Below are 27,034 nucleotides of genomic sequence, written 5' to 3' on the forward strand. Positions count from 1 at the left end.
CAGTGCCATGGACAGGGAGTGGTTTAGGACTCTGCCAGTCACTCCGTAGCTCTAAGGGTACAGAGTGGTGTGTACAACACAAGGAGGGCACAGAAAACAGTGCAGGACAAATTTTAAAGTTTTTAGGCTGCTTATAAAAGGTTGCACCATTAAGGAAGGTACAACTGAAATTAATTTATTGAAGAGTTTTTAATACTACCTTTTAAGACTGGATGCTGCCAGTAACTAAGTAAAAAGTGCCTGTGTCTTTCACCTCACCTCTTTACCTAACCCTAGTCTGAGTGCCTAACCCTGTGACAACTATGTACAACAGAATGGTCTGCAGTGCGTGTGTGCCTATGGTGTCTTCAGACACGCATGCTTATCTGTTAGTGTAACAGATGTCATTCATTGTCAGTCAAAATAAAGCTATCAAATCACAATTGTTTTTAAAGACCAACTTCTTTAATGATACATACCAGTGTTATACTAAGCTTATAAAATAAAGTTGTCTGCATGTGAATACAAGAGAAAGAAATCAATAGTGATCAGGACAGGGCTTTTGATTCCTGTACAAATTCAGAAATGACTCAAGAAAAGATAAATTAACATACATGGCTGTGGCAGCAGGAACATGGGTGTGGTCAGCATGATCCATTTATTGAAAAAGAGAGGGCAGCTCAAGGATTCAGATATTAACAGGAGATCCAGTCTTAAATGGGGTGTGAAAAAGCAACCACCACACACAGATACTGAGGCATTTCTCTCGAGCATTAGATTCTTTGGGCAAGTTTGGAACACTGACAATTCCGTCTCTCATGATGCAGAAATGGAGGTATTGACAGCCTTACCCCAGGATCTTGACACACAACTTGGGCAGAACATCCTGGTGTAGTTTGTGGGGTTAAAGAGGGCTGTAGAGTGGGGTGTTTGTGAGCACATGAAATACAGGGGGTTTAACAGCCCAGTTAGCAGTAGTGAAACATTTATTTTCAACTCTGCCTGCCACTTATACTTCATAAGTAAGTAAGTCACATGCGTAGCTAACCATGTTGTCCCACATGTATTGCTTCACAGCTTTATTTCTGCAGTTGCAAGCAATTCAAAACTACTAAGGGTCAGAGGCAAGCCTCTTAACTTCTTATCAAAGATCTGTCCATCTTACCTCAAGACAAACAGTATTGCACTTCAAGGTTATATTAACTGAGTTACAGAATCTCTTTAAGGACTGACTGAAGCATTACACACATCCACTGCACTATGTGTCTGCTTAAAAAGATAAGCAAGAGAAATTAATTTTAAATTAATACTGCAGGGTACTGTGACGATGACAAAGCGTAGGCCCTCTGTGTACTTATATTTCTAATGCCTAAGAGGTTCTTCCCATTAACGAGGCTGGTTTAGCACAGCAGTGCGCAGAACCTGCCACGCCTGTTCACTGACTCAGTGGTCCAGGATCCGAAGGTTGCCAGACACAATTTTGTTCTCTAGCACGGCTCCAGCTGGGATGTCAATTCTGTCACCATGATTTGCAATGATGATGACTGTTCCCTGAGTTTACAGAAGAGAAAGCAAGTGATTAGAAACTTTGTTACCTCTTGACTTGGAATATGCTAGAGCAGGGTTGCTCAGAGGACTAGATAGGCATCAGCTGTAACACAGCCAGCTCCTGGATGCATTTAGTTAATTGCTTCAGAATAGACTTCCCCCCACCCCCAGAGATTTTAAACAAGCCATATTGGGCACACTGATTACCAGCATACCAGATACTGTCAGCTTACATGCAGACCTGATGCCTTCTTTGAAGATACACCCCTGTTCTAAGTGCTCTTATCACATTTGCTTGCTTTTAGGTGCAGCAATGTTACCCACCTCGGTATGTGATGGCGCAGCTCACCATTACTACTGTAAGGCAGATCCCCACAGCTGGGAACAGTCACATGTGTGACCATGCAGCCTGACTATAGCCTAAGCCAGTTCACATGCTGTTGGCTGCAGTCCCACCTTGCACCCATCTGTGTCAGCAGCTATGCTAGCCCTGACTGCTACAGGACCATGACAATGTTCTGCCATGACTGGCAGATCCTAAGGAAGAATTGGTAGGATGATAAACTAACTTGGTCAGCTCCAACGTTTACTAAGTCTAGAACCCTGAACTGATAAGGTGGGGCCTGTGGCTATAAAGACAGGTCCAGAGGTGACGTGGTGCATGCCATGTAGAGATAAAGGACAAAGACATAAGCAGTGTTTTGAACACAGAGTCATGAGGTCTGTGGTGTTTTACAGGTTCATAGACAAACCTCAGCTCTCCCTGGGACTGTACAGAGAAGCAGCTACACCAGTAACACCCTGCACTCAAGTTGTAAGGGTCAGCATTCAGTCTCAGCCTCTGCAGTCCTTGGGCTGGTTACTTAATTCCTGCAAGTGCCTCTGTGGACTGTGTGTAAAGGCACTGACTTAGGCAGGATCTGTTACCAAGGAGCAGAGATCAGACGTGTTTATTGCAGGATCGTCCCAATTACACACTCACCTTTAATGAAACATTCTTCCCAAATGTAACATCACCTGAAACTGTAAGATGATCCAGCTCTAGCATATCTGGAATACTTTCAAACCTCCGCAGGTAATCCTGAACCTTTGGAGAACAGAAAGAATAGAGACAGTTTAAATCCATCTGTGGATTAAGACAAGTGCAGGATCCTTTGGGGATCTCTCTGGAATCTGCCTCTACTATAATAAAAAAGTTGCTACTTTGAAAGCAACACAGTATTGTCATTGCTGCCAGCGATTGCTATGAGAAGCAGTGAGGGCAGCATCCCAAAGTTGGACAAACCCTAGAGACTACACACAAACCAATTCACCCTTCTCTTTCATCAGCTGACAGGGTGAAGGAGCCCTGAACAGCAGGATGACATTATGCACACATGTTAAGCTGTTTGTATTCTAACAGCCTAACAATTCTTTACAAAGGACAAAGGGAATGCCCAAATGAGCAGAGGTAGGTAGAAAGTAAACCTCCCTTTTAACTTATTGCTATGGACTATTTTTATTCAAAGATTAAAACAAAGTATAATTTTAGGAGTTTACCTTTGTGAAAGAGCTTCCCAGTTTGACAAGAGGTACTGTTGGAAATTCACGCTTCTCACTCATTGTTAGAGACCCAGCATTAAGGCTATACAAATTTGACATCACAAGCAAGAGATCTGATGTGGTCTTAACAGGCAGAAAACGACTACGAGGTACATTTATCCCGAGAGAGTTCTCAAAACTCTTAATAGCAGCACCAACTGCAGTCTCCAGCTGGATAACATTCAAGCCTCCATCCAGAGTCTGGAAGAGAAAACTCACGTAAACACAACCAGCAGGTAATGGCACTCAGAACTAGAGACAGCCTAAGGCAGAGCTCTGCATTTACCAACAGACCAGCTCCTTTTTGAAGGCAGCAGTCCGTTTAGTTACCTAGAAACGAACAGTTCTTTTGAGTCCGTTTCCTCTAAAGTTCTCCTAGCTGATTACCTTTGGGTTAACAATGATCTCCATGTCAATAGCGTTTTTCTCTTGCAGCCTTTTAATCGCAGACAGAGCAATCCACAAATTGTTGGTATTGAATATTTTGAATTTTGACACAGACTTGAATTCATCCACGTGTGCTTTTGGGACCTGAGCTATCTCCACCAGCCTCAGCTTGTTTTCATATTGCGTAAGTGTGCCACCCTGCAAGGGTCAAAGCAGCAGCTTTAAGTCCTGTTCGTGAGATGCCAGAGGAACCCTCCCCTCACCCCAAACAGACACACTGTTTTGTTGGCATTTAAAGATGAACCTCAGTGAAAACATGTTGCCTGTGTTCATCTACCAGGTTACTAATTATAGAGTATGTTAAAGCACAGTCAGTTCTGTCAAATGATCATGTTTCAGCACTCCAAAACAGTTAATTCTTGTCATGAAAATTGTTGAGAATATTTTGCAAGTTGTCAAAAATCACCTTCAGCAGTACTTTGGTAGATTACAGAGCAAAATCTAAATTAAATCTAATCATTCTGTATTTGTGGCACTTATTTCAGTGACCTGACTGTATTGTTACAGTGCATTTCTGTGGTTTTATAGGACTACGTCAGAGCTTTCTTAGAATATGTAAGGAATACAGAGGAAATAATGTTTCCTCCCTCTCCTCATATTTAAAAGGATAGAGGCAAAGTACAGTTACGGCACCAATTACTGCATGCTGGAAGTATTTGATACATGGCCACAAACATTGTACAAAGTCCAGATCTGACAACTTGTCAAAGTCAAGCGGTTAGTGCAGGAGCAGATTGGCAGCTACGCCAAGCTGCGTTGTGCAACGCACGCCTTGATGGCTGGGTGAGTAGCTTAGGCAGTTTTCAGTCAGCAGAGGTACAACTGCTGTACCCCAGCCTTCAGTGCTCTAATCCACCACCCCCAAACTTCTCCCCTCTATGACAGTCTGGAGAAGGTATGGAGGCTGTGACCTGCACCCTACAGAAATCCCTTGTGTGAATCCATCAGTCAAGTCCAGGCTGTCCTTGCCTGCTGTTGCCCAGAACCTAGATCCAATTTGTTCCATGAATTAGAACTTTATAAACTTGCTGATTTTGTGCATCTCAAATTAGATCACAGCTGATGTGTTAAATGGTGCCTGAAATAGCTATAAGAAGATTTAATGTAGTCTGAATTCATGCATCCAGAAGAGACAAGAGGCTCAGATTTTCACCAACATGCCAGGCATCCAGACAGACTTGCACAACTATTTCCTGTTACCTTCACATCCGCCCTGGTTTTGTTTGTGACTTCCATGACAAATTCACAGCGTTTTCCATTGGGTGGGTTCATAAGATGGTTAAGAATGTAAAGGTCCACAGTGGCACCCAAGTTATCTATATTGGATACAAAAATATATTCCTTCCCTTCTGCGATAAGGTTATCCAGCAGACCAGAGTTATAGAAACTGGCATAGATATCTCCATGGCCTGGGGGATACCAGCACTCTGTATTCTCTCCTGAGTAAGACACATCCTTGGCTATTGGCAGCAGAGTTTCCTTGTTAATTCTAGGATACCTGGGAAGACAATGGGTTTTAAGTTGTCACCAACGTCAGACTACCATGGAGAAAACCAAAATACAACAGTAAAGGTGTAACTACATGGGCTTTTTCATACAGCTTTTGAAGACGTGCTTTCTAGGTTAGTGTAAATACCCTGAATTGAAAGACCCGCCCAAATACTGCGCTATCACTGAAGCACTGCAGAATGCAATCTCTCATTCAAGGATTTAAAGCCGGTTTTCCGGCCATGCTGTAAAACAACTTTCCTCCAACATGCAAGCTCAGAGCACGCCAAGCATACCTCTGACATCAGCCACTTTAGAGATTGTTCTTCTCTAAAGCAAATGCCTCCTAAAAGCAAATTCAGGAATCAAGTGGCCAGCGTCCAGTACACTTTCACAGGCTTCTTCAAAACCGTCCCCCCCAACACACCCCTCTCCCTAGTTTTAATACATTGCCTTTGTCTCTTCTTAACACCCTCATGTTTCAGTCTTTCAGAGAGGCCCAAAATAGAGACTGAACATGGGTACGAAGACACTGTTGCTGCCTCAGCATCTCAAACTAAAAACCCACACCATTTGGGATATGGAGAAATGCAAGCTGGTTTTTCCTTTCACCCCAAGTGGAAAAGTTTTTTTGATACCTGCTTTGATTAAAAGTATATATCTTCACACGGCTGTGACTGTATTTCTGCAAGATCTTCTTTGTGTCATCATCAGTGTTGAAGGAATTCATCAGAACAAGAGGAACATCGGTGTTGTAGGATTTGTTTAAATGCTGAGATGGGAAAGAAATGGTAAATTCAACATGTTCAATTCAATTTAACTCCTGACACCTAAGATTTTGGGAGAATTTGATCAAACAGACTGGAAATAACAAAACACATGAGGTAAGAGAGGTGTGCTTATGATGACAGAAAGTGTAATAAGTCAGGTGAAGGACAACAGATTCTTCTAAGTAGTAAAGGCAAGGCCCACAATAATGTATAAATAATCTTTGTTCTTAAATCTGCATCAAGATTTAAAATTTGAAAAGCACGATGCCACAAAAATATTATTTTAAATATTAGGCTACTGTTGATTACAAGCAGCATTTTTACCCTCAAATTATTAGTCTGTCAGGGTGAAGTTTCAAAACCTCTGCACAGTAAACACTTTTGAGCCCTCTTGGCAGGCTATGAGATGGACAGTAGTATCAAGACTACATAATGAACAAAATGTCACCACGTTAATTATTTGGGAATCTATAGAACGGAGCTGAAATACACAAGCACATTTCCATGTGCACAGCACAGCAAAGGCAAAAATCAGAAAACCTGACCACATTCCACCAAAAATAAAGCGCGCAGAAGAAAAAAGAAAATACTTCAGCGAGTTTTAAGTTTTGTGTATCAGATTGCCCTCGTCTGCTGGGGAATGTTCACGATCATTACCCTCTGGTGGAGTCAGAGACTTCCACAATGACCCGTTTGAGAAAGCGCCCACAACACCAAAGGATTAGGACATTTAAGTCTGCTCTAGAACTGTAACATACATGGGAGAGTCACTCCACACAAACACCACACTGAAGCAAAAATTGTTGGAGCTCCAGAATCTGTGGAGCAGGCACGCCCAATTTCCTACTGTAATGACCACCTTAAGAATTATCTGCTGTAAAAGGAACGTTCTGCATTAAAAACAATCTGAAATGTCCTCTCTCAACATCAGCAGCTGTTATTTTCTTTTCTTTCTTCAGAGGAAAATGCCAGCAATTGCTTCCAGCATGAGAGTTTTAATTCGACAAGGAACTTGGAGCTGCTGTGAAGGGCTTTGTTCTAATGCACATTAAAAAAAAACAACGCTTTTAAAAAGCTGAACTTAAATTTGCAGCTGGAGGAGTCGGAAACAAGCCCAGGAGTTAGCCTTGCCAGGCTAGGTCCACAATTTGATTGCTTGTGTTTCTGGACGCAATCACCGTCTGGGTTGGTGTGCACAGGCTGAATTACACTTGTGCTAGCACGTGCAGAGTAGACAGAGTTCAGTTGCCAATTGCTCTGTCCCTTTCATGCCTATTCTTTCCAAAGCAATTCTCCACTAGCACTGTGACCAGACCTTATTTCCCTCTGCTCTTCCTTTTGACAAGCCTCCACTGTGATGTCTCTTAAACAGTCATACAGCAGAAACTCAGTGTGTCTTGCTTCCTCCAACATAGAAAGAAAAGCCCATCAGAAGTTACCTCAATCTGCTGAACTGTCAGATCCAAGAAGGTGTTCTCGTTCCGCACCCCGATAAGACTTTTGGGGCCTTTACAACCCATGCTTGTGCCCAAGCCGCCATTTAGTTTCACGACCACCAGCTTGTTTAAGACAGAAGCAATGTTATCAGGCAGTCCTCTGGCCTTTATCTTCTCATAGGGCTGGATCTGTAAAAACAAACCAGCCAACCAATCAGCAGTCAGATATTTAGAAGGAAATTGCTTTCTCCTAAAACCTTTCAAAACTTAAAATTTGGCAATAATACCCACAATTGTTTATATGATTTATGACACTAAAGAACATTTGCAAAATGAGTCTACAATGAGCTGATCTGTTACATTACAAACAACCCGATTTATCACTATAACATCTTCTCTTGAGAAGTTCTATAGACTTTGTGACACTAGTCACTATCAGCTTCATCCAGATGAAAAAAATGTCTCTGTTCTTCCAGGTAGAGGAAATTTACTCAATAGTATTACTGGCCTGACTCCAGCCATGCCACTTACCACCCTCCTCTTGCCTTGCAGAAGAGGGGGTCTCTGTGTGAGCCATCTAACTCACTTCCCCAGTAAGATGTCCCCCTTCAACCAGACCACAATTTAAGAACACAGGCTCTGCATGCAGGACAAAACTTTTCTTCCCCAAGCAGCTTAAACTTGCATTTTTTCTTTGATACTTTGCTCTGAGGTTGTCAGACACAACATTCTTGGCAAAAGGTTGGTTCTTTGAGTCAGCTGAAACCAATTTTTCTTCCAACTACTAGTCCAATGTAATGATTCATCTCTCCCAATAGCATGCTACAAAGTGCAATAGTTCCCAGTTCTTATCTTGCTGTTTTCAGGATGTGTTCATCCAGCTCACATTACACCTTGCAGAAAGTCTTCTACCTTGCTGACAGCTATATCCTACAGGTTTAAAAATGGACTGTGGGCTACATTTGGGGCTAATGATGGAGAGGAAAATCAGACTTGTAATGGCAGTGCACCTTACATTAGGCATTACTTGCCTCCTAATCCAAAGCGCTGAAGTCAAAGAAACAAAGGTAACAATGCAACAAGTATGATGCCAAAACTGTTAGAACAAAATCAATATAATTGATCCTTTAGCCTGCCCTTCTAGAGACTTTCCTTTGAAGAAAAGCCTTGGTGTTTCAGTGCTGTGTGTATTCTCGCAACAAGAAAATTATTTTAGTTCTGATAAGGGGTGTGTAATATCCACAGCTGATTTCCAAAAACAAATACATACAGAGTAGTTTTCAGAACAGTGTTTGCTTTGGGCAAGCCAGGCTCAAGTTCAAATGGAAATTCACATTGCACTGGAACAAGAGTCATGTTCGTCTCGGATGAGAGGATAGAGTCATTCTTACTTGGATGTGTGGGGGTAGAGAGCAGAGTTGGTGCAATTCCAGCATTTCAGTACACCACAGGCAGCAGATGAGAGCAGATCCCTCACATAAAGGAAATTCTGCCCTACACAGGATCTGGAAGGCTTACAGTATATATTTAAAGATAAGATCGCTCCACAAGTTACAGCATAATGACTAAACTCTTATTACTCAAACAGTGGAAACTGGCCCAGGAGGAGCATCTCAATGCAACTACTTGAACTCATTCCATTTCAAAAAATTTCCCAATGTGTAAGATATGTACTCCAAAAAGCAAGCAATTCACTTAACGTGAAAGCCCTAATTTCTCACTAACATATTTTAAACTAGTATGAAAACATTAAATGTAAGAATAGCACCAGATTCCTTGTTGAAACATTATCTGTTGAACATTAAAAATTATGTCAATGTTGTGACTTGATTTTTGGCTCAGTGGGCAGTGTTACTGGGGAAGACGACAAATTTTGATAGCTTTGTGATATGTACCCATCAAAACAAAGATATGCAACTAAAATGCTGAGGCTTCGTGAGCAAGCCTAGTAATTACTTTCTTTTAATGCAATTTTTAAAGCTACATTCTGCACAAACGCCAGGAACTTTGCTGCTTGTTTCAAGCAGGTACTGGGAACGTGGGTAGCCCCAGGCTATGCTGTTCCCAGGAAAAAAGGCAACATCCAGACTCGCTCATTACCCTATACTAAGATTTAACCAACACATTAAAGATAGAAATGTTTCCATCTATGTGCTCTTAACAAGTTCTTGCATTCCTATCTACCAGTTCAGTCTCAACTGTACTTCTCCATGTTTCAAAAGCAGTAGAGATTCCCTATGCCAAAACTGTATGGAGGTAAGGGGCTTTAGGAGCAACGCACAGACTATCCTAAGTGTAAAGTTATTGTTGCACTCAAGGTAAACAATTTAGCTTGTAAGTGTAAGAGTAAAAAGGAAAATCTTATCTATTTAAGCTACCACTTTCCAGCTAAGTCACAGTCACAGACTTGGTAGTTAAACAGTTTTTATTCACTCTTTCAGCAGGCTAGAAGGTAGACATGGATTTACTGTGGCTCAGGCAGCAAGCAGTAACACAATCCCTGCTGCAGTCTTCTGCTAGTAATAGGCTCTCCTTAGAGAAAGAAATTAACTTATTAAACAAAGCAGGTGATGTTGGCATGCTATTTCCCACTTAATCTGCAGAGAATGCTGGCGATAGAAACAACACACCATTTTAGTCATTTAGAAGCACACCGATTTATCAGTAAAATCTGCATGGATCAATAAAGCCCAAGGGAGTGGAAAACCAGAATTTTGATCCCTAGAAATTTACCTACATCATCACAATTTGTTTCACAAATCTAAGAGACAGTTTTCAAACAAGGTTTTTGGGGGGTCCCAGCAGGTTTGATAGCATCTCAGGTTTGTATTGTATCACAATATTATGAAATAAAACACAATGCTTAAAAAATAATCAAAAGGGCTGTGCTGGATTTCTGCTACCTTGAACTGAGAATTAAAAAACATCTCCTTCCTTGTTAACTAGCTGGTTAAAAACAGCTCTCCAAGATCCCTTCGTTAAAAAGGCTGACAGCTTTAAATGTGTGGTTTAACTGATAACTTCACAACTCATTATGAATAATTTATGCAAATTCCTATTATAGAGCAAATATGTTACTTAAAGGTATCTTAGTTGGACCACTGCTAGGGAAGCAATATGGTAAAGTCTTCCCATTCCAGCTTTCTCATGTGAGGGTGTGACAGCATTCATTTCAGGCAAAAAGGTTCTTTATCTAGCAGTATCAAGAAATTAAACAACTGTTTTAATCACAAACACATCTTCACAATTAGTCACACAGTGCCTAGAGATAACAGGATTGTGCCATGTATGATTCCAAGAAAAACAGACAAGATATGAAATATTGTGATCAGAAGGGAAATATTAATCCCCTTTTGCTTTGGTTTTTTTCTCTCCAAGGCCTCCCCCAGATTTGCTGGTTACGATGTCTGGCCAACTGCAGCCTTTTCCCATTCCCCCTTCCCTACCCCAAACCCTGGCACAGCTTCATGCCTCCAGGTTATAAATTCTACGCAGTTGCATAATCCAAAGATGACAGGAGGTTGAAATAAGTAAGGAAAAGACAGCTGAAGTTTATAAGACAGAAGGTGGAAAATAAGGTGACAGCTAGAAATGAATGGAGTCCCTGGGAAGAGGGGCAAAAGACCCTAAACCAGACCTCAAATAGCAGGAAATAAAACACCAAACCGTCAGTTTTCCAGTACAAAACTCTACCACCGGGCTCAGGCATGAGACTTCACAGAAGATAACAGTGATGCCCCGTAACATAAAAGTCAAATCAGTACCTCTTATCATATCATTCCTCTCCGGATTTTAAATGTAACAGCAGTTATTTTGGACACATCTCCACAGTCCTGCTTCAGCAAAGGCTTGAAAGATGCGTAATCCGGGATAAGCAAAACTGGGAGCAGCCAAACATGGCTCCACAGCAGTTCAGGTATGACTGAGCACTGGGATAAAAGACACATCATGGTGCAGCCCAAATGCCTGGTCTTCCCAGAGGGGAACAGCCTGGCAGCAGCTCCCAGGACTCGTGGGATCCCGGCTCTGCCCCATGCCAAGCCTGCTCTGCCCTGCACTGCAGTGTTCCACCCTGGGGAGCAGGCACCAGTTCCTAACCACAAGTTCCTCCAGCAGTATCTGCCCTTAGGTCTCCCTGAGGTAAGGCTCTTCACAGATTTTGCTTTGGGGTTTTCTGTTTGGTTTATCTTTTTTTCCTTTTTTTTGGGGGGTGGGGGGGGTGGGGATTAGGGCAGGGAGGTTTCTGCCTGCAAAGTTGGGAACTCAGCATCCTAGGAGATGTCCAAAATGAGTTACTTTGGGTTTTAGGCAGCAACCTTTTAATGCGCCTCTTTTAATACAGAAGATTCATTCATAACATCTAAACAACCCACAAAATATTTTTAAGAAGTTTAAGTCTACACAGACCTTTGGTAAATAAACAGCAACATCTGCACTTATATGAAATTGTAATGTTAAATGGAGAAGATGTAAAATATCTTGAAACAAACCAGTAGGTTTGTTTGCTTGGTTTTGAAGTTGCATATTCTCACATCAAAGATGCACAACACACCAGCCTTGATGATTCCTGCTCCTTAAAGGGGGAAGATGAACAGAAGCACGCCCAACCTACTAATAGCTGAACTATTTCTACAGGGCTTGTACGCTTCCTTCCCCCACACCAGAAGTGGTGGGAGGTGTAGTATTGGAAAAGTCAGATCAACAACAGCAGCTTAATAAGGAACACTAGCTGTAAGGTGAGAAACGACCTATCCACCTGTGAGGTCTGAAGGAAATATCCCTCCTGGCTCTTCTCCATTCAGCGATGGCAGGAGCCTACGTTTCTCTAGGCATCCTTAAATACTGTTGTTCCTCCTCCCCAAGTGGAGGCCCTGAGTTGTGTTCACATCAGCCAAAGGTTACTAAGCTACTAATACTTGTCACTTGCATCTATCCTGGTTTCCAATATAATTCTGCCACATGCATAAACAATGTTGAAAGAATAACAGGATGAGAAGGTTACTTAGTTGGGGCAGCTGTGGCAACCTAGATAAACATCGTGTTGAAGCCACTTCCTAAATACTCATATCTGCTGATTTCAAAAAGGACCTTTTCAGATTGCCCACACAAGCACTTTATGTTACAGAGGAACACTACGGCCCTTCATTAGGAAACTTATGACCGGCAATAGAGTTATTCAGCTAAATTAAGACAGAGAAAGCTTTCAAGTCTGCAGAGTTGTTTTATTTATAACTTAGCTGAGAAGCTCATTCTTTCCAGGAAGTGAGATGCAGAGAACTAGAAGACTAATATTTAGGAAAAAAAGAAAGCAAACAGAACATATACGCATATGCTGTGTGTACACACACAAGCATATTCTGAACTAGAGAAGGCTCTTGAAAATATTCAGAGATGATAGTAAATAAGGACTAGAAGAGTCAGCTGCTTCAGGTATGAGGAAGTGGGAAACAGATTATACATGCAGTACCTTTCCTTAATTGGACAAGGCGGCCAGACTATAAAGTCTACTCAAAGGGAAGCTTGTATGGCAATCTTCACAACAAATAAAAACTTTATCACTCACATAATCCTGCCTCAAGGGATTGCCAATCAGCTACAGCTGACCTGAAAACACCGGCAGTTTATGGAGCTTGTCACCAGTAAACCCAAAGTTGCTGCATGGCACACCCTCCATAAACAGAAGCAACTGACCTAAGTGAAGCACTGCACAATGATAGCAGTAACAACAGGTCTAGCAATTAGTTATCAGCAAGCAGTTCTGTAACCAAAGAGAGGCACACGCTAGACTGATCTTGCATCAGCAATGCCTTAGCATCCCCAGACGTCTCTGTTCATGCAACAGAGCACATCAGCACAACTGAAGTAACAGCAGCACTGTCCGCATCTATCAGAAAGTCACCTATTAACAGCATCCACCACATGTTCTGCGTGAAGACTTCAGCAATCCCTAACAGGACTGTGTGGCAAACAAGACAACTTCATCTGTTCCCACAGCTCACTGCTTCAGGCAGTCCAGAGCAGGATGGCTGCTGCATTGGCATTACACCACCACGAACATTTTCTGAGGCTATTAAGAATGAAACAGGTGCAAGGGACAGAATCTGAAGGCCACAGAGGCCAGGAACACCTGGATCAAAACCACAGCTTCAAGCCAAGATGTAGCAACAGGTTTGCAAGTCAGATCTGGTCGTCTAGTCATTGCAGATCTAGAGGATAGAACAAGTCAAAGGAACCTTTAAACAGAACAGGATTTTTTCCATTTCAGATTTATTGCTAAGTGGAAGCTGGGGGAGGATGGAGAAAGGAAGGATACAAAGAATTGCACTATTCCAGCTCCAACTGGAAACTGCACCTTTTTCACCAGGCACGCCAAGCTATCAAAGAGAATTTACACCTTAGGCACTACCTTCCAACAGCTATGGCTGTGCTAGACAAGAATAATGGAGGCACATTCTATAAGGCTGAGGTAAAATTGTTTTCATGCAGGAGAACTCAAAGTCCTTTGCATCTCATGCATCACTTCCCTTCCTTTTACCCTTCCTTTCCATTAAAATTAAGACTACATACAAGAAAGTCCTTTAGCAATCTTCTAGATATATGGAAGGATCTTCGATATAAGCAGGTTTGCAGAATGTTAATATGCAAAAATCAAACCAAACTGGAGCTTTTTGATCTAGTGCAATCCCTCTCTTATTCCAAATGCATATCCGTTCAGGAATACCATCTGTTCATAGTTAGTTTATTCTATCCACAGCTCATTTATTCTGCTGTATTTTCAAAAGGAAACACGGAGAATAAATGAGGGAGGCAGGACACGGATACAGCACTTCAGCATTGCAGGATACATCTGAACAAACTATTGAAGGTAAAAGATTCTGAAAGTTGCCAACGTGGATTTGTCAGAAAGGCAAGGACAGCTGATACAGCACAAGGGGTCATGAATGTAGGAACCAACGGCAGATATCCAATTCCAAGCACACACTGAGAAGAATTAACACACATGCACACATCCTCTCAGTTCTTATCTAAAAAGACTGTCACCCTACTTACAGAGTAAGCAACTCTGTAAGAGCAACCACTTTTTTACAAAGTGCTTTTGCTAAACACTGTTTTCACTCTGTAACTACACTGATCCTTACCATCCCCTTACCCTCAGACCCTCCCAAAGGTCAATACTGATATTAGTTACTCAAGGGTCAGGGTAGCTACATATTGTCAATGTAAGATTGCTCCCCAAAAAAACCCCACACAGTGCTACCATTTCTGAGAACAAACGCAGGAACTTCATTCCAAAGTTCCTAGAACTTCTCAGGAACAGAAGTGTGCAAAAAGCACAATCTCACTGTGTTTCGTGTACAACAAAGATTGTGTTCATGCTGGGTAGACACCCTTAAAAACAACCATTCTTCTCATTAACAAAGAGATGGTAAACACTGATTTTAATGTACTGAAGGTGTTTCAGAAAGCTTAGCTAACAATTCACTATCCAACAAGATCTAGAGCAATTTATACTTGGTGCTGGATAAATTCGGGAGAGAAATGTGACTAGATCCTTACTCCCTGCCATCATTTCCTGTCCGCTCTAAGGTCAATACCACTCCGTATTACACTGGAAATGGATTTAAAACATTTAGGTTTGAGCTTTAGTTGGGTGGGATGCGAGTCACACCCACAATGTTCAGACACCCTCTGAACAGCCAAAGAAATTATTTCAACTTTCAAGTCTCACCAAGTTCTTCTTGCATCACTCACAATATAGCTCTCCAAAAAGAAGCAAGTCTGCCACTCAGTTCAGGGCCAGACTGCCTCAAAATCATCTGCTTTTGCTAAAGTGCCAACCATCCTTTTATGCCTTCACTATCATGTCTGAGACTAGCTTATGCAGCTCAGAGTAAAAACCATCCAGGCCCTCCGTCAAGGATTTAGTTCACTGGATGTTGCATTGGCTACAACACAAATTTTGTAACTCAGCCTCGCTGAATATTTCAATTTCTTTTGGCATAGGCATTGGAAATGACAACTTGCCAATGAAGCCCTGGCTCTTGAAGGGCCTTTAATTCAGAGAATAACAAATGTCAGGGACTCAAATTCAAGCAGGATCCTTGCAGCATCAGGACTGCCGGATGCCAGTGCCATCATCTAGCAGTTCCAGTCACATGTAGGCACTAATATGCAGCTCTAAGCATATACAGAAGCATAAGAAGTGCTCCACAGTAATAAAAATAAATTCTTGCTCTAAGGGTTTGGAACAGCGGACTTGACAATTAAGCGCTGATGGGGAAATATTTCAGGAACAAAAACGGGTAGGGATGGCATGGCTTACAGATGCATGACTACAGTGTTACTCATTTGAGACATGTCTCAAAACTGCGGTTTGGGATTGTTCTGGGATGACATATCTAGCTTCTTTTGGTTTTGCAGATGATGTCACTGAAGTGATTTTCAGAACAGTTTGCACAAGGCAACAATGGAGTTTGACTAACAGATTCCAGCATACTTCTGCTGAAATTTGTTTCTGAATTTGTCAGAGACAGACAAAATGAGTATCAGGGCTGTCATCATGGGTAGACTGGAAAGGGATACATACACCCGTATTAGTCAATACGTACTTAGAGAAGGACAAAGACATATTTACTCAGCGCCAAGGGACAGTTTTAGAAATAGCACCAAGTGAACCCTTAAAGCTTGTTTCCAGAGTTTAAGATTAGGAAGACGTGTTGCTTTTGAGTAAGAGCATGACGTTCATTCCTTTCCTTCATAATATGGTTCACTGAGATGACAACTTGAGCTGCAAACAAGAATCTGACCACCAGGGAAACAAAACCTCCAATAGACAAGCTCCTTTCACACTCACATTGCTTCACATGCGCTCTTTACATCCTAGATGAGGTTTTGCATCGCTACTCTGAGGTTAACTTGATCACTGCAGTTCCCTTGGAGGCCTTCCAGCAGGACTTTGCTATTGCTTCCAACTCAAACAGATCACTGCAAACTACATCAACAGTGTTAATTACACTTGCCATGTCCACATTCTTTACCTCATCTCCTTGTTAACCAGCACTCTAAGTACACTTTCTTCTATGAAGACTGTAACAGTAATGAGTCCTAACTATGCCAGCTATCACTGTGAGCCTTTGGACACATGGAAGCAAAGCTTCTGGAAGGAAAAAAAAAAAAATCTACCAGTGTAATGTGAAATGGGTACAATTTGCCTGCCCATTGGTATTAGCTGTTACCATGATACCATGGAGGTCTGTGATGAAATTTCCCATTGCAGAGTAAAAAATGGAGGAATATTAGAAGACAATAATTTCTATTTCAATTGACTGACAGGAGCCTTTTCTTGTCAGTAGAGGCTTCAAGAAAGAATAGAAAACTACATTCAAAGAAAAAGTACAATGGATAACACATCATATGACCCACGGAAGTCTAATCAGAGATTCTGCTCCTGCATAGCACAGTCCCATGACATTGGGCAAAAGCCTGAAACACCTTTCTGACCCCTAATCCAAAAGTCAGGAGCAGATTATGTAAAATAGAAAATTAAAAGACAAAGCCTATAAATGCAATAAACTATTCAGGAACTTTTAAAATCTGTTAAAAATAAACAAAAAACCCAACAACCCCACATTTTGTCACATTTTTGGATGCTTTTACTTTTTTTATAGATATACGGACACTTGTACGTATGCATATACACACACACATATACTTATATACGTAAACACATACTTTTAGCTCTACTAGATATGAGCTAAAGATTACACATGCCACAATTCTCAGCACTTTGGACTGACTAAGCAGCAAACCAATCCTCCAAAACAATCACTGGCAAATACATTCATATTAGGGAGAGTAGGTTGTTGCTTTCTAGGCCATGCTACTTGCAGTGCAAGATTCTCAAAAGCAGCTGAGAACAGCACCACCTTGTAAAAGAAGGTTGTCCGAACAAGACAATGCTTTCAAGATTACCAACCAATTTCCTAAACGAGTCTTGTGTGTACCATCCTCTGTGCTGTTCTAACAGGACCAGGAGGAGAGTACACTATGAGTTTTTATAGCTAGGAAAAGAAAAAACTCAACTAGAGCTAAACAAAAGCACTCAGAGAAAACCTGCATTTATTCACAGATGGATACAGGTCCCAAAGAACTCAGTACCGCAGTATTTATTCTGAAGCCCTTCTAAAATTATCACTCTTTACCCCTTCTAAAAGCTCCTACTGTTCTTACCTATACTAATTACACTGATAATTCCAGAATTCTGGTGTTCAATAAATCAATTTTTATCTCATTATTCCACAACTCATACCCCTCAGCAAAGAATAATTTGGGAGAAGTTATACTGCAGGTCACCTGAAAAATGTTTCACGTAAGACACATTTCACTCTCCGTGGTAGGTCCCCTATATGACTTAAAAGAGGGTGGAGGCAGAATAAACACAAGCAGGCTTTGACTTTGGCAGGAAAACAGAACTCTTACAGTCAGGAAAACAAGAAAAGAATAAAAATACTCAAGAAAATTGAGTTTGCTCAATTTTTGAGAGCATTCAACCCACCTCCTGTCAGATCAGGAAGTCTAAGTATCATCTTAACCAAGGAATCCTAGAGCAAGAGATATTTAATATGAAGCTAAGGAGGGACAGCAGGACATTTGTGGGTATTCTTCCCTAGCTTTCTTCTGTGACATCTATCAAGTACGATCATTTGATTTGGAGTTCATGCTAGGAAGCAAAATTTCCTCCAAGATCATGCATCCATGTTACCTAAGCCAAAGTGATCCAATTTTGCAGGAGCCTTACCATTTTGGGGTTCCCCCCCCCCCCCCCCCCCCCCTTTTTGGTCAAAAGTTGGTACATAGCTAAGGGACAGAGATGAGAATAAGCCAGTACAGGCCGTAAGGAAAAGAGATACTCTTTCTAATCCTGCCCTCCTTCCAGCCCTCTGTGACCTTAAGTTAGACTGTTGTCTAACTTCTATTTTTTAGAGCTTGCCTTGCCTGGGAATTTCCCATCAGTCTATTTCAGTGTCTTACAACCCTCCTGTCTGACATTTGCTCCCAATGTCCTACCAAGTAATTTTCAGTCCTTTACAGAACTTGAAAGTTTTTCTGCTGAAGGTGTGAAAACTTTAAAAATAGATAATAGCTCTCCCTCGCTACAAAGCAGCCCATTCACTCGCATCAAATTGCTGTCATTTAATCCCAGGCCTTTTCTTGACACAGAGAACAGTTTATTCCTTTCCTTGTTGCAACTACCTTTTTACATATTTGAAAGACTTATCACTCCCCAGAGTCTCACCCCTCTAGACTAAAAGCAACCCCCTTTTCTTCAGCCTTCCTTGTAAGTCACACTACCTAAAACTTCAGTTTCTCACCTTGGCCTCTTTATTGATGGTGGATTTTTCTCTCCAAAGCAACACTTCATTCAGTGCTATAGTACACAAGAGAAAGACATCACAGTTTTCTGAGGCTAAAAGAAAACCTTGTTAAAGGGTAAAACTTGTTAAAGCTCAACCTTGGAAAAACCCTAGACTTGCTCTAAAACAGCATCATTCTTCCAACGCTTCAGAGAGCAGCACTGCGTCTGTTCTGGAAGTAACTGGACAGCCTGCCTTTCAGCTGGGAACAGAGCCTCGATTGAATCACCACAGAGAGGCTAAGAGAAACCACAAATGTGTGAGGACACAGAAGTCCCACAATATGCCAAGACCACTATACACTGGGAAAAGCAAGAATTCATAGCACAACTACACCTTTAGTTACACAGGAGTCAAAAGACAGCCTAGGGCCACAGATGAATCAATAAAATGAGGTTAGGTTTAATAGGAAGTGTTTATTTCACTACCAAACAGTACTGAAAAAAATTTAATGCTTTTTCAGCAGCAGCTCAAGTGGCAGGTTATAACTTATAACAACATAGCTGACATTAGAAAATTACACTCAAACCCTCCAGCTGACTACTTGTTTTGGATTCCTCGCTTTTACTGAGTTGCTGTAGTCTACAGAAGTTGCTAAATGAGCTATATAACCCAGCCCACTTGCCATATGTCCCTTTCAAATTATTTAGCAGAATAGATTGCTGGAAACAGTCTCATCTGAGATGCACAACCTTCTTTCACAGGCAGGAGGGAAAGGGGAACAAGGGTCCTCCCTACTTCCCCTCTAACATAAGTTACCATTTACTCCAAAAAAGGTACCAAATGGTAAGATGGCATCTGCCCCATTTTGTTCTCCTGCTCAAAGAAGAGCTAACAAAATAACACCAAAGAAATTGACACATACGTTAAGCAGGACCTGATGTTCAGGAACACATACTACATATATCAATAAATAATTATTTTTCAGTTAGAACCCAAAAGTGTTGTCCTACATGATTTTACAGACCCATGGCAGTTCTATGGGCGACTACATCTGCCACAAGCAGCAATTATCAGTTCTATGTTCCCTACAGACTGTCACTTCATCACAACTTACAGAATCTTCTGGTGGTCTCTGAATCTTCCCCCAGTCCACAGATGGTCCCTTTTCTTGTAGGAATCTATGAAATAGCTTCTTAAATCCTTCTAGGTCCTTTTTAGTGTGCTACAAAGAAGAAATGCATTAGTTAATGGTGGTAGTTAATGCATACCTATTCAATCACAGAAGCATTTCTACAAACTTGAAGTACAACCTATTCACAGGAGTAATTTTATCAGCACTGAAATAGAGACATGCTAAAATTTCAGTAAAATTCTAAAAAGCACTAAAAGCTAATTTCCACTAAAACTGAAGGTACAAAACCAAGTAGGATACCTAAAAGACAAGTCTTTAGTCAAAATCATAACCATTAGAATTTGGCCCAACCTTTAGGATAACAGCTTTACCCTCCCCTTCTGTAATCCATTTAAGATTACATAGCAGCTTTAATAACTAAAGATGATTACGCACTTAACTCTGTCACCCAGCTCATAAGGAACTGAAAGTCTCCTACTGACATTGTATCCAGGCTACTCTTCCATACAGGATCAGAGTACATCTCAAAAATAAGGATCGTGGTATTCTGTGATTTGTCTGCCTGTAGAAAATTTGCCTCAATTTTCTGCATCTAATTTCCCATGCTCTGAGTTGAGTCCACATCATGATCCTTACCTCTAGCTCATTTGACGGTGCGGTTGCAAGTATCTTATCAAGTTCTACTTTCATGGAATACTCCAGCTCTTGGCGAATGACTTCCTGAAACTGTGAAGTGCCAGCCTGAGACATTGCTTTGCTGAAATCTTAAATAAAAATTTAAAAAATTAGTTAAAGGAAAAGAAAACTAACTTAGATGGCAAATAGTCTTCCATTTTCTTTTAAAAATAAACTCACATAATCTAGTCTCATTTTATCACTGTGCTAGCACTCCAGGAATCTGGAGTTTTTGTTGTTAGTAACTTGGAGAACAGACCTTAAATTGGGGCCACAGACCAACCCCCCCTTCTCTCAAAACTCAAAAAAGTCCCAAAAGATCAATGATCCATCTCAAGAAGCGTCCAAAGATCCACAATGGTACACTTTTTTTTGCTACAGAGCCAAAGAATTCACATCCGCATCAACATACTTTAGCAAGTAGAAGTGTGAAAAAGCTTTTCACTAAAAAAATTTTTATGTAGAACGTTGTTATTGAGGGTATCCTTCTGTTCACACAAGTAAATAAAAACATATGCTTTAATTATTTATAGACTGCCCTTTCACACAATCTTCAGTTTGTTCCAGTAAATATTCCCTTACTTTACCGTGAGTATTTTCACACTACAGCATGCGTTTCAGTTACTAAGCAACCTAGAAAATTAGCCTGTCTATCACTTTAGCATTTGTTTTGCTTTTGAAAGCGATAAGCTCCCTAAACGTGAAAAAGAGTAAATCCACAAATGTTCTATACAGTCCACGTTGCAGAAAGAAACAGGAGATAACATGACTTTATTTTCCAACAGAAAGCATTTGAAGCAAGTGTGTTCTCAAAAGACATTCTGAGTATGTTCTCTAAAGACCTCAGTTAATTTAATTTCTGCCAAATCCCTTAAGTAATCACTTCTCTGTAATGCAGACAGTGATGTATTGCCAAATATAGCTGGATTTTAGAAACACCCTGAATAGTAGTGCAAAAAGGGACAGGAGGAAACTTTACAAGCGAACAGAGTGATACTGCCAGAAAATATTGTTAGAAGAGGAACCTGTGTTTAAAGTTCACTTATTTAGAACATGTATTAAAAGGCTATTCTATTGAGAATGTCTAAGAAAGCCAGAAGCAGTTCATTTTAATACAGTTTTTATTTTGTGTGGGTTTTTTTTAAAGAAGGTGTATCTCAGACTCAGTGACATTATCTCATCCTCGCTTTGAAGTCCACAGAAGCCATTTTCCTGACTGCACTGTTTTGCAGGTAGGGGAGGGAAAAAAAAGGACAAAAAAACCAGACAGATAATGCTGCAGTACACATACTGTGTGTGGTGCAACACAGGGGAAACGCTCATCTTAATCTGTACTATGAATAATAGGTTGGTTTTTTTTAATCAAATGCTTCACTTAGTAGTAAAAACAGGTAATAGTTGAAAGCCTGTTAGGCATATCTTTCCAGGTCAAATATGTAAAAACACGCACAGCTCTTCATTAGGAAGCACCTCCTCCTACAGTAAAACAAGGAAGTCTAGACCAGCTTAATGCCTTCATACTGAACTGCTACATGTCCTGTCCTTTCATTCACACATTTCAAATCGATGTGTACTCAAACACTGTTTAAACTTCCAGAGAAACAACTGCTAGGAGATACTTTCAGACGTTTGTAATCCTCCCTGCAACGTGCTGTAGTGCATGACTTCTCTTACAGCAGGAACAGTGGCCATTTCTCACAGTTCATCAGCCTGTAAAACATGTGAACCTCCCAATATGATGCAACGCATCTCCAAATAAACTCTGCAAATATCAAGTATTCAACACAGACAGTCATCTGTGCTGTTAAACACACTGAGGCTAAGCAAGGCAGAGCCAAGCTAGCAACTTTCCCAGGCTGCCATGTAAGTAGGAAAACTTTTTTGCTCATATTAGCCAAAAGACTTGTATCTGCCAGATAAAAGCACTCAGAGATTAAATAACATCGCAAACAAATCAAAAGAAAAAGCTATCATAAGAGTAAATGTGTGATAATGTCCTAGTTTGTTGCTTTTTTATAATACTATAAATTCTCCACAACTTAATAAGCAAATCCTAAATGCGTTTGATCACCAACATCCTCACAGAGAAGCAAGGCAAACCTGTTGCTTTTTCCAAACACCAAGCATCAAGCATGCAGACCAGCCAGCTAGATGGGGTATTTCTCACCAAAATCCAGGCTGCCAAAGCTATCAGCCCTGATGGCTGCACCCTTCTTTGGCAACAGATAATATTTAGGCTTTATGTTGACCATTTAATGACTACTGCAACCACTCAGTTTCATCCAGATTCAACATGCCAGGGCACAGTTGCTCAGGGAAAGCATTATTAGTGCTATTAGTACTATTATTATTTTGGGGAAAGAGAGAGGAAGGACATGACTGGAGTCCATAAAAACATGCATTTGCCTTGATGCAGGAAAACTATCCATTCTGCATACACGAGAACTTGAATACCGTAACTCAAAGTTTTTCTGCTTTTAACATGCCATTGTAAGGCAGAGGCTTTTAAGCTTTTTTCTTAAGATATGTCCACCAGGATTTAGACTGGATGGGGATCTAAGGCACTTTCTAAAGGCTCCCCAAAGCACAACTGCAACAGCAGCATCAGTGCATCCACTCCAAACAGAAATTATCTCCTCACTAGTTGTTCCTGTGTGGCTGCCCCCTCAGTTTTGGGGAAGAAGCTGATATTTATGCATCCCTGCCTACCACTAGTTGAAAGACAACTGCAGTGCTTTAACATGAGCTCCTGTTAAATTTAACAGCCCAGGTGAAGGTTGATTTCCCTTTTCACCCTAGCAGCAATGAGGAAGTAGAAAAGCCATGCAACTGCATATCTAAAATCAGCTATTCCCTACAGGCACGTAAAATTTCCTAAGGCTACAATGGAAAGTAGTTACTGCGCCTCTAAAAATCAAATGGGAGCCAGGGGTGTTGGATAATTACAGGAAGAGATTCCCAAGGGTACATGTGGCCATGAACTCCCAAATTATTTTTAAAAAGAAATGCCCCTTCCAAGTCATTTTGCAACCAACGCCTCAGATTTCAGGCTAAGCCCACTTTTATGGGATCAGTATTTTTAAACACTCATCTGAAAGAAGAACAGGGTGGGCCAAGGTAGTGGAAGAGGCTCAGGGGACCAGCCCACACAGGAAATTAGCACAGAAGAGCATGACTAAATCGCTGAGGCTTCAGAAAACACTGAGCTTTGTAAAAATGACCACCCAGAATACCTTATTTTAATGTCTTCAGTAAAAAGTACTTCCTTAAGTAGTAGGGAGAGTTCTTTAATCAAGTTCATGGTGGTGTCTGAACCATGGAGAGTTTCACTCAAATGCTCCTGTGCCCATGGATATTTCTAGCATGCTTTTGTGCTCTGCTGTCACTACTAACCTGCCCCCTGCCCTCACAGCATGAACTACAGCATATGGCAGAGTATTTGCAGGTTTATGATACATAACTTTATAACTGATGTATGAAAAAACAAAATATGATACATCAGATCAACCTAAGAAAAAGGAGGTCTTTGTACACTATCAGAAACAATATAAGCAACAGATGTCCTCAGAAAAACTGCACAAGCACAGAACAGCGGTGACCCCTTACTTAAGGGTTTGTATGTATTTCCTTTCTGCCTTCCCTCTCTGTACTCTACACTGAAAGTGAAGAGGGCATGAAGATTGATTAGTTTTGTTCATTAATTCACTCAGAAGAGAATTTCACTGCCTTGGCACCCAGTATACAAGGACCCAGCACAGGAGAGTTGTGGGACAAGTCAAGCAAGAAGTCCCCCACTTGTGAAGAAACTGGGGAACTTTTGGGCTGAGGGTTAGGAATTGTAATTACTTTTGCAATCCAAAAATGCACACAGAAAGACCTGCAGCAGAAAATTATTTAGGTCTCCTTGGAGCCAGACTACTTGCATAAAAATCAAGAAGGGTGGCCAGTAAGTTACAACACGCAGCTGAACTTCAAATGCTCTATCCCTGAACATTGTGCTGCAGGTAGAGTGAATGCCTCAACTTCCACCAACTCCGCTGAAAGTTAAAGGCAATTTTTATCCCTGACAAGGATAAAAATCTCTTTAAATATACTGTAATGCGCAATGCTAGTAAATATTACTTCATTTGATTTTTACAACTGAACATACCCACTCAGCCTTTACAAATGTTTTTCTTTTCCTACTACTGGAGGGAAAATTTGTCAACATATGTTGGACTGAACCATACATGAAGTGAAACCTATACACTCTCTCTCTCTTTCTCTCCTGAACAGATGAGCAGGTTAGCCTGAGCTAACTCAGAAGTTTGCAACCTAGGAAGCCGTTCCTGCTGGCTACACACACCAAGGGTTTAGGTGTTATGGTCAGACGCAGCTGGGTTTCTCAGTCTAGCAGCTGATCCTCATGCTAAAAATATCACTTGGCATTGGCAACATGTTTTAGTACTATTGGCTTGATAAAAGAGCACTTAAATGGTGGACACTATTTCTAAAAAAGCTTTTAAGATTCTCAAATCCTTGGTTGTATTTTAAAAACTGGTTGTGATCTTCACTTGGGTTTCTCCATCTTTCCATTTCATAAATAATACCACTTGCCTGCAAGATGGCTACCTTCAACAGTAGCCTGAGATAAGCCAATTCCATTTAAAAAAATACAGAACGTATTTTTTTAACATATTTCACAGCAAGGGGCTTATCGTGATAACTTTCAGAGAGGCTGGCTGAGCCACGAGACTGTAACACTTCTCCCCCTTCAGCTCTCCGCGCTTTGCCCAGGTGCCACAGGACATTTGCAGACACTCAATGCATTTCCCCAGCAAGTATTGCAGAGTCCTAGACACCCACTGAGTGAGCAACAGTGATTTCCCAAAGCCTGTGAAGGCCCTCTGTTTCCTGCAACATCCAAGTTCATACAGTAAAAAACCTTCTCATGTTCTTCCTATAGGCAGTGTTACGTTTGTTAATAGACAGCTGCATAGATTTATTTTAAGGAAACCTACAGGCATGGGTTTCATTACAAAAAGCACACAAGCTAGGAATATCAGCAAGGAGGGAAAGAGAACTGCCACAGCAATGCACCAAAGTCATTTTTCTTCCCAAAATGACCTCTTGTGGGCTGGTTTGCTATTTCGCAATAAAGGAATCTGAAACTCAGACCACGTACACACGCTCACACATGCAGAGAGTAAAGGAGAGGGCAAGAGCCTATCGGGATCAGAAAACACCAAAATACACTCAATCCTCTGAAAAAAAGTGCAGACGCTCGACCTCAGTGCTCCTTTTCCCCCAACTTTATCAGGCCTCTTAGTGAAGGTGGGAGATTTGCACTTGCAGGATCCCCCTGCACGCTCCAGATCCTGCCTGTGCAAGAGCCGCCGATAGAAGCCCCACCGCTACAACTGCCCGAGAGAGCCTCGCATCACCGGGGTAGGGGAACCGAGCAGAGCAGAAACGGCAGAGGCCCTGCTGGCAAATAACGAGTAACACTTTGCGGAAGCCCTTGCACGTCGCAACTCAGCTGCTGATCGGGCTGCTACACCTACCGCTGCCTGTACTCTCCTGGGCTGCTGGAAAGAAAAAAAAAAAAAAAAGCAGAGATCTATGTATACGCAGCCAAAGAGTCAAAAAAATTTACAAAGCACGTAAGCTTACCTTTCGCGAAAGACGACATTTTTGCTCTTTAATAAAATAAACACTCTGCTCTTATAAATACAGACTGAATGGGGTTTGGGGTTGGTTTATTTCTGCCCCGAAGCTGGCCCCTGCGGAGGCTGGCCGCCGGCGGTCAAGGAGCTGCGCGGCGGGGAAGCGGCGAGGAGAGAGAGAGAGACGGCGGCCCCGGCCCCGGTGCTGGGCGCGGCCCGCCCGCCCGCCGCGCTGGCCCCTCAGCCGAGCACTCCCTCCCGGGCCGGCGGGCGGGAGGCAAACCCCGAGCAATTTAAATTTCATCAATGAGAGAGGCGGACCCGCCGCGCCCCGGGTTTCGCCACCCCCAGCCCTCCCTCCCCGCCGGGCTGGGCCGCCCGCCTCCTTGGGGCCCCCCCACGGCTCCTCCCCGCTCCGGGACCAGACCGGACGGGACGGGACGGGACGGGTGCCCGCCGCTCCGCGCGTCCCGCGCGGCCGTTAGGCCTGAGGGCGATCCCGCCTCTCCCTCAGGCGGCGGGGGGGCCGCGAGGGGCCTCCCCGCCGCCGCGGCCACCCCCTCACACCGCCTCGAGGGGAGGGGGGGGGAGGGGGGGAGGGGGGGGCGGCGGTTCCGCCGTACCCACCTCGTCGCTGCCGGCACCGCGGGCGGCGAGGGGCGGGGAGCGGGGAGGGGCGGGGCGGCGGCGCGGGGACCCGTGTGCCGCGCGCGTGCCCCCGCCCCTCCTCACTCCCCCTCCACCTCTCCGGCGATGGGCGGGGCGCCGCCGCTTTCCCGGCGGGCCCTCGCGGCCGCGGCGGAAGTGGGTGGGGCCGGGCGCTACGTCCCGCCCCACCACTGGCTGGAGGGAGGGGTGCGACGGCGGTTTCCCCTGGGGGAGCTGGGTACTTCGGGCGGGGCGGCCAGCGTAGGGCCGGGCGCCGGCGAGCACCCGTCTGTCCCGGGGGGTGGTGCGCGGCTGCGTGAGGTGCTTC

At 42.5% G+C, this 27,034-nt stretch overlaps 1 protein-coding gene across 1 annotated transcript; it reads right to left on the reverse strand.

Moving 5' to 3' along the window:
• Window positions 1–422: 422 nt before the first annotated feature.
• UGP2 (UDP-glucose pyrophosphorylase 2) lies at window positions 423–26,374 on the reverse strand. The gene is made up of 10 exons (XM_064446680.1): window positions 26,066–26,374; window positions 20,375–20,502; window positions 19,721–19,828; window positions 7,253–7,438; window positions 5,682–5,815; window positions 4,756–5,053; window positions 3,496–3,693; window positions 3,067–3,309; window positions 2,510–2,614; window positions 423–1,530 (listed from the first exon to the last, which is right to left on the reverse strand). The coding sequence occupies exons 1-10, from the start codon at window positions 26,082–26,084 to the stop codon at window positions 1,423–1,425; spliced, it is 1,527 nt and encodes a 508-aa protein (XP_064302750.1). The 5' UTR covers window positions 26,085–26,374; the 3' UTR covers window positions 423–1,422.
• Window positions 26,375–27,034: the final 660 nt, after the last annotated feature.

Source organism: Phalacrocorax carbo, chromosome 3 (assembly GCF_963921805.1).
Source record: "Phalacrocorax carbo chromosome 3, bPhaCar2.1, whole genome shotgun sequence".
NCBI classification, from domain to species: domain Eukaryota; kingdom Metazoa; phylum Chordata; class Aves; order Suliformes; family Phalacrocoracidae; genus Phalacrocorax; species Phalacrocorax carbo.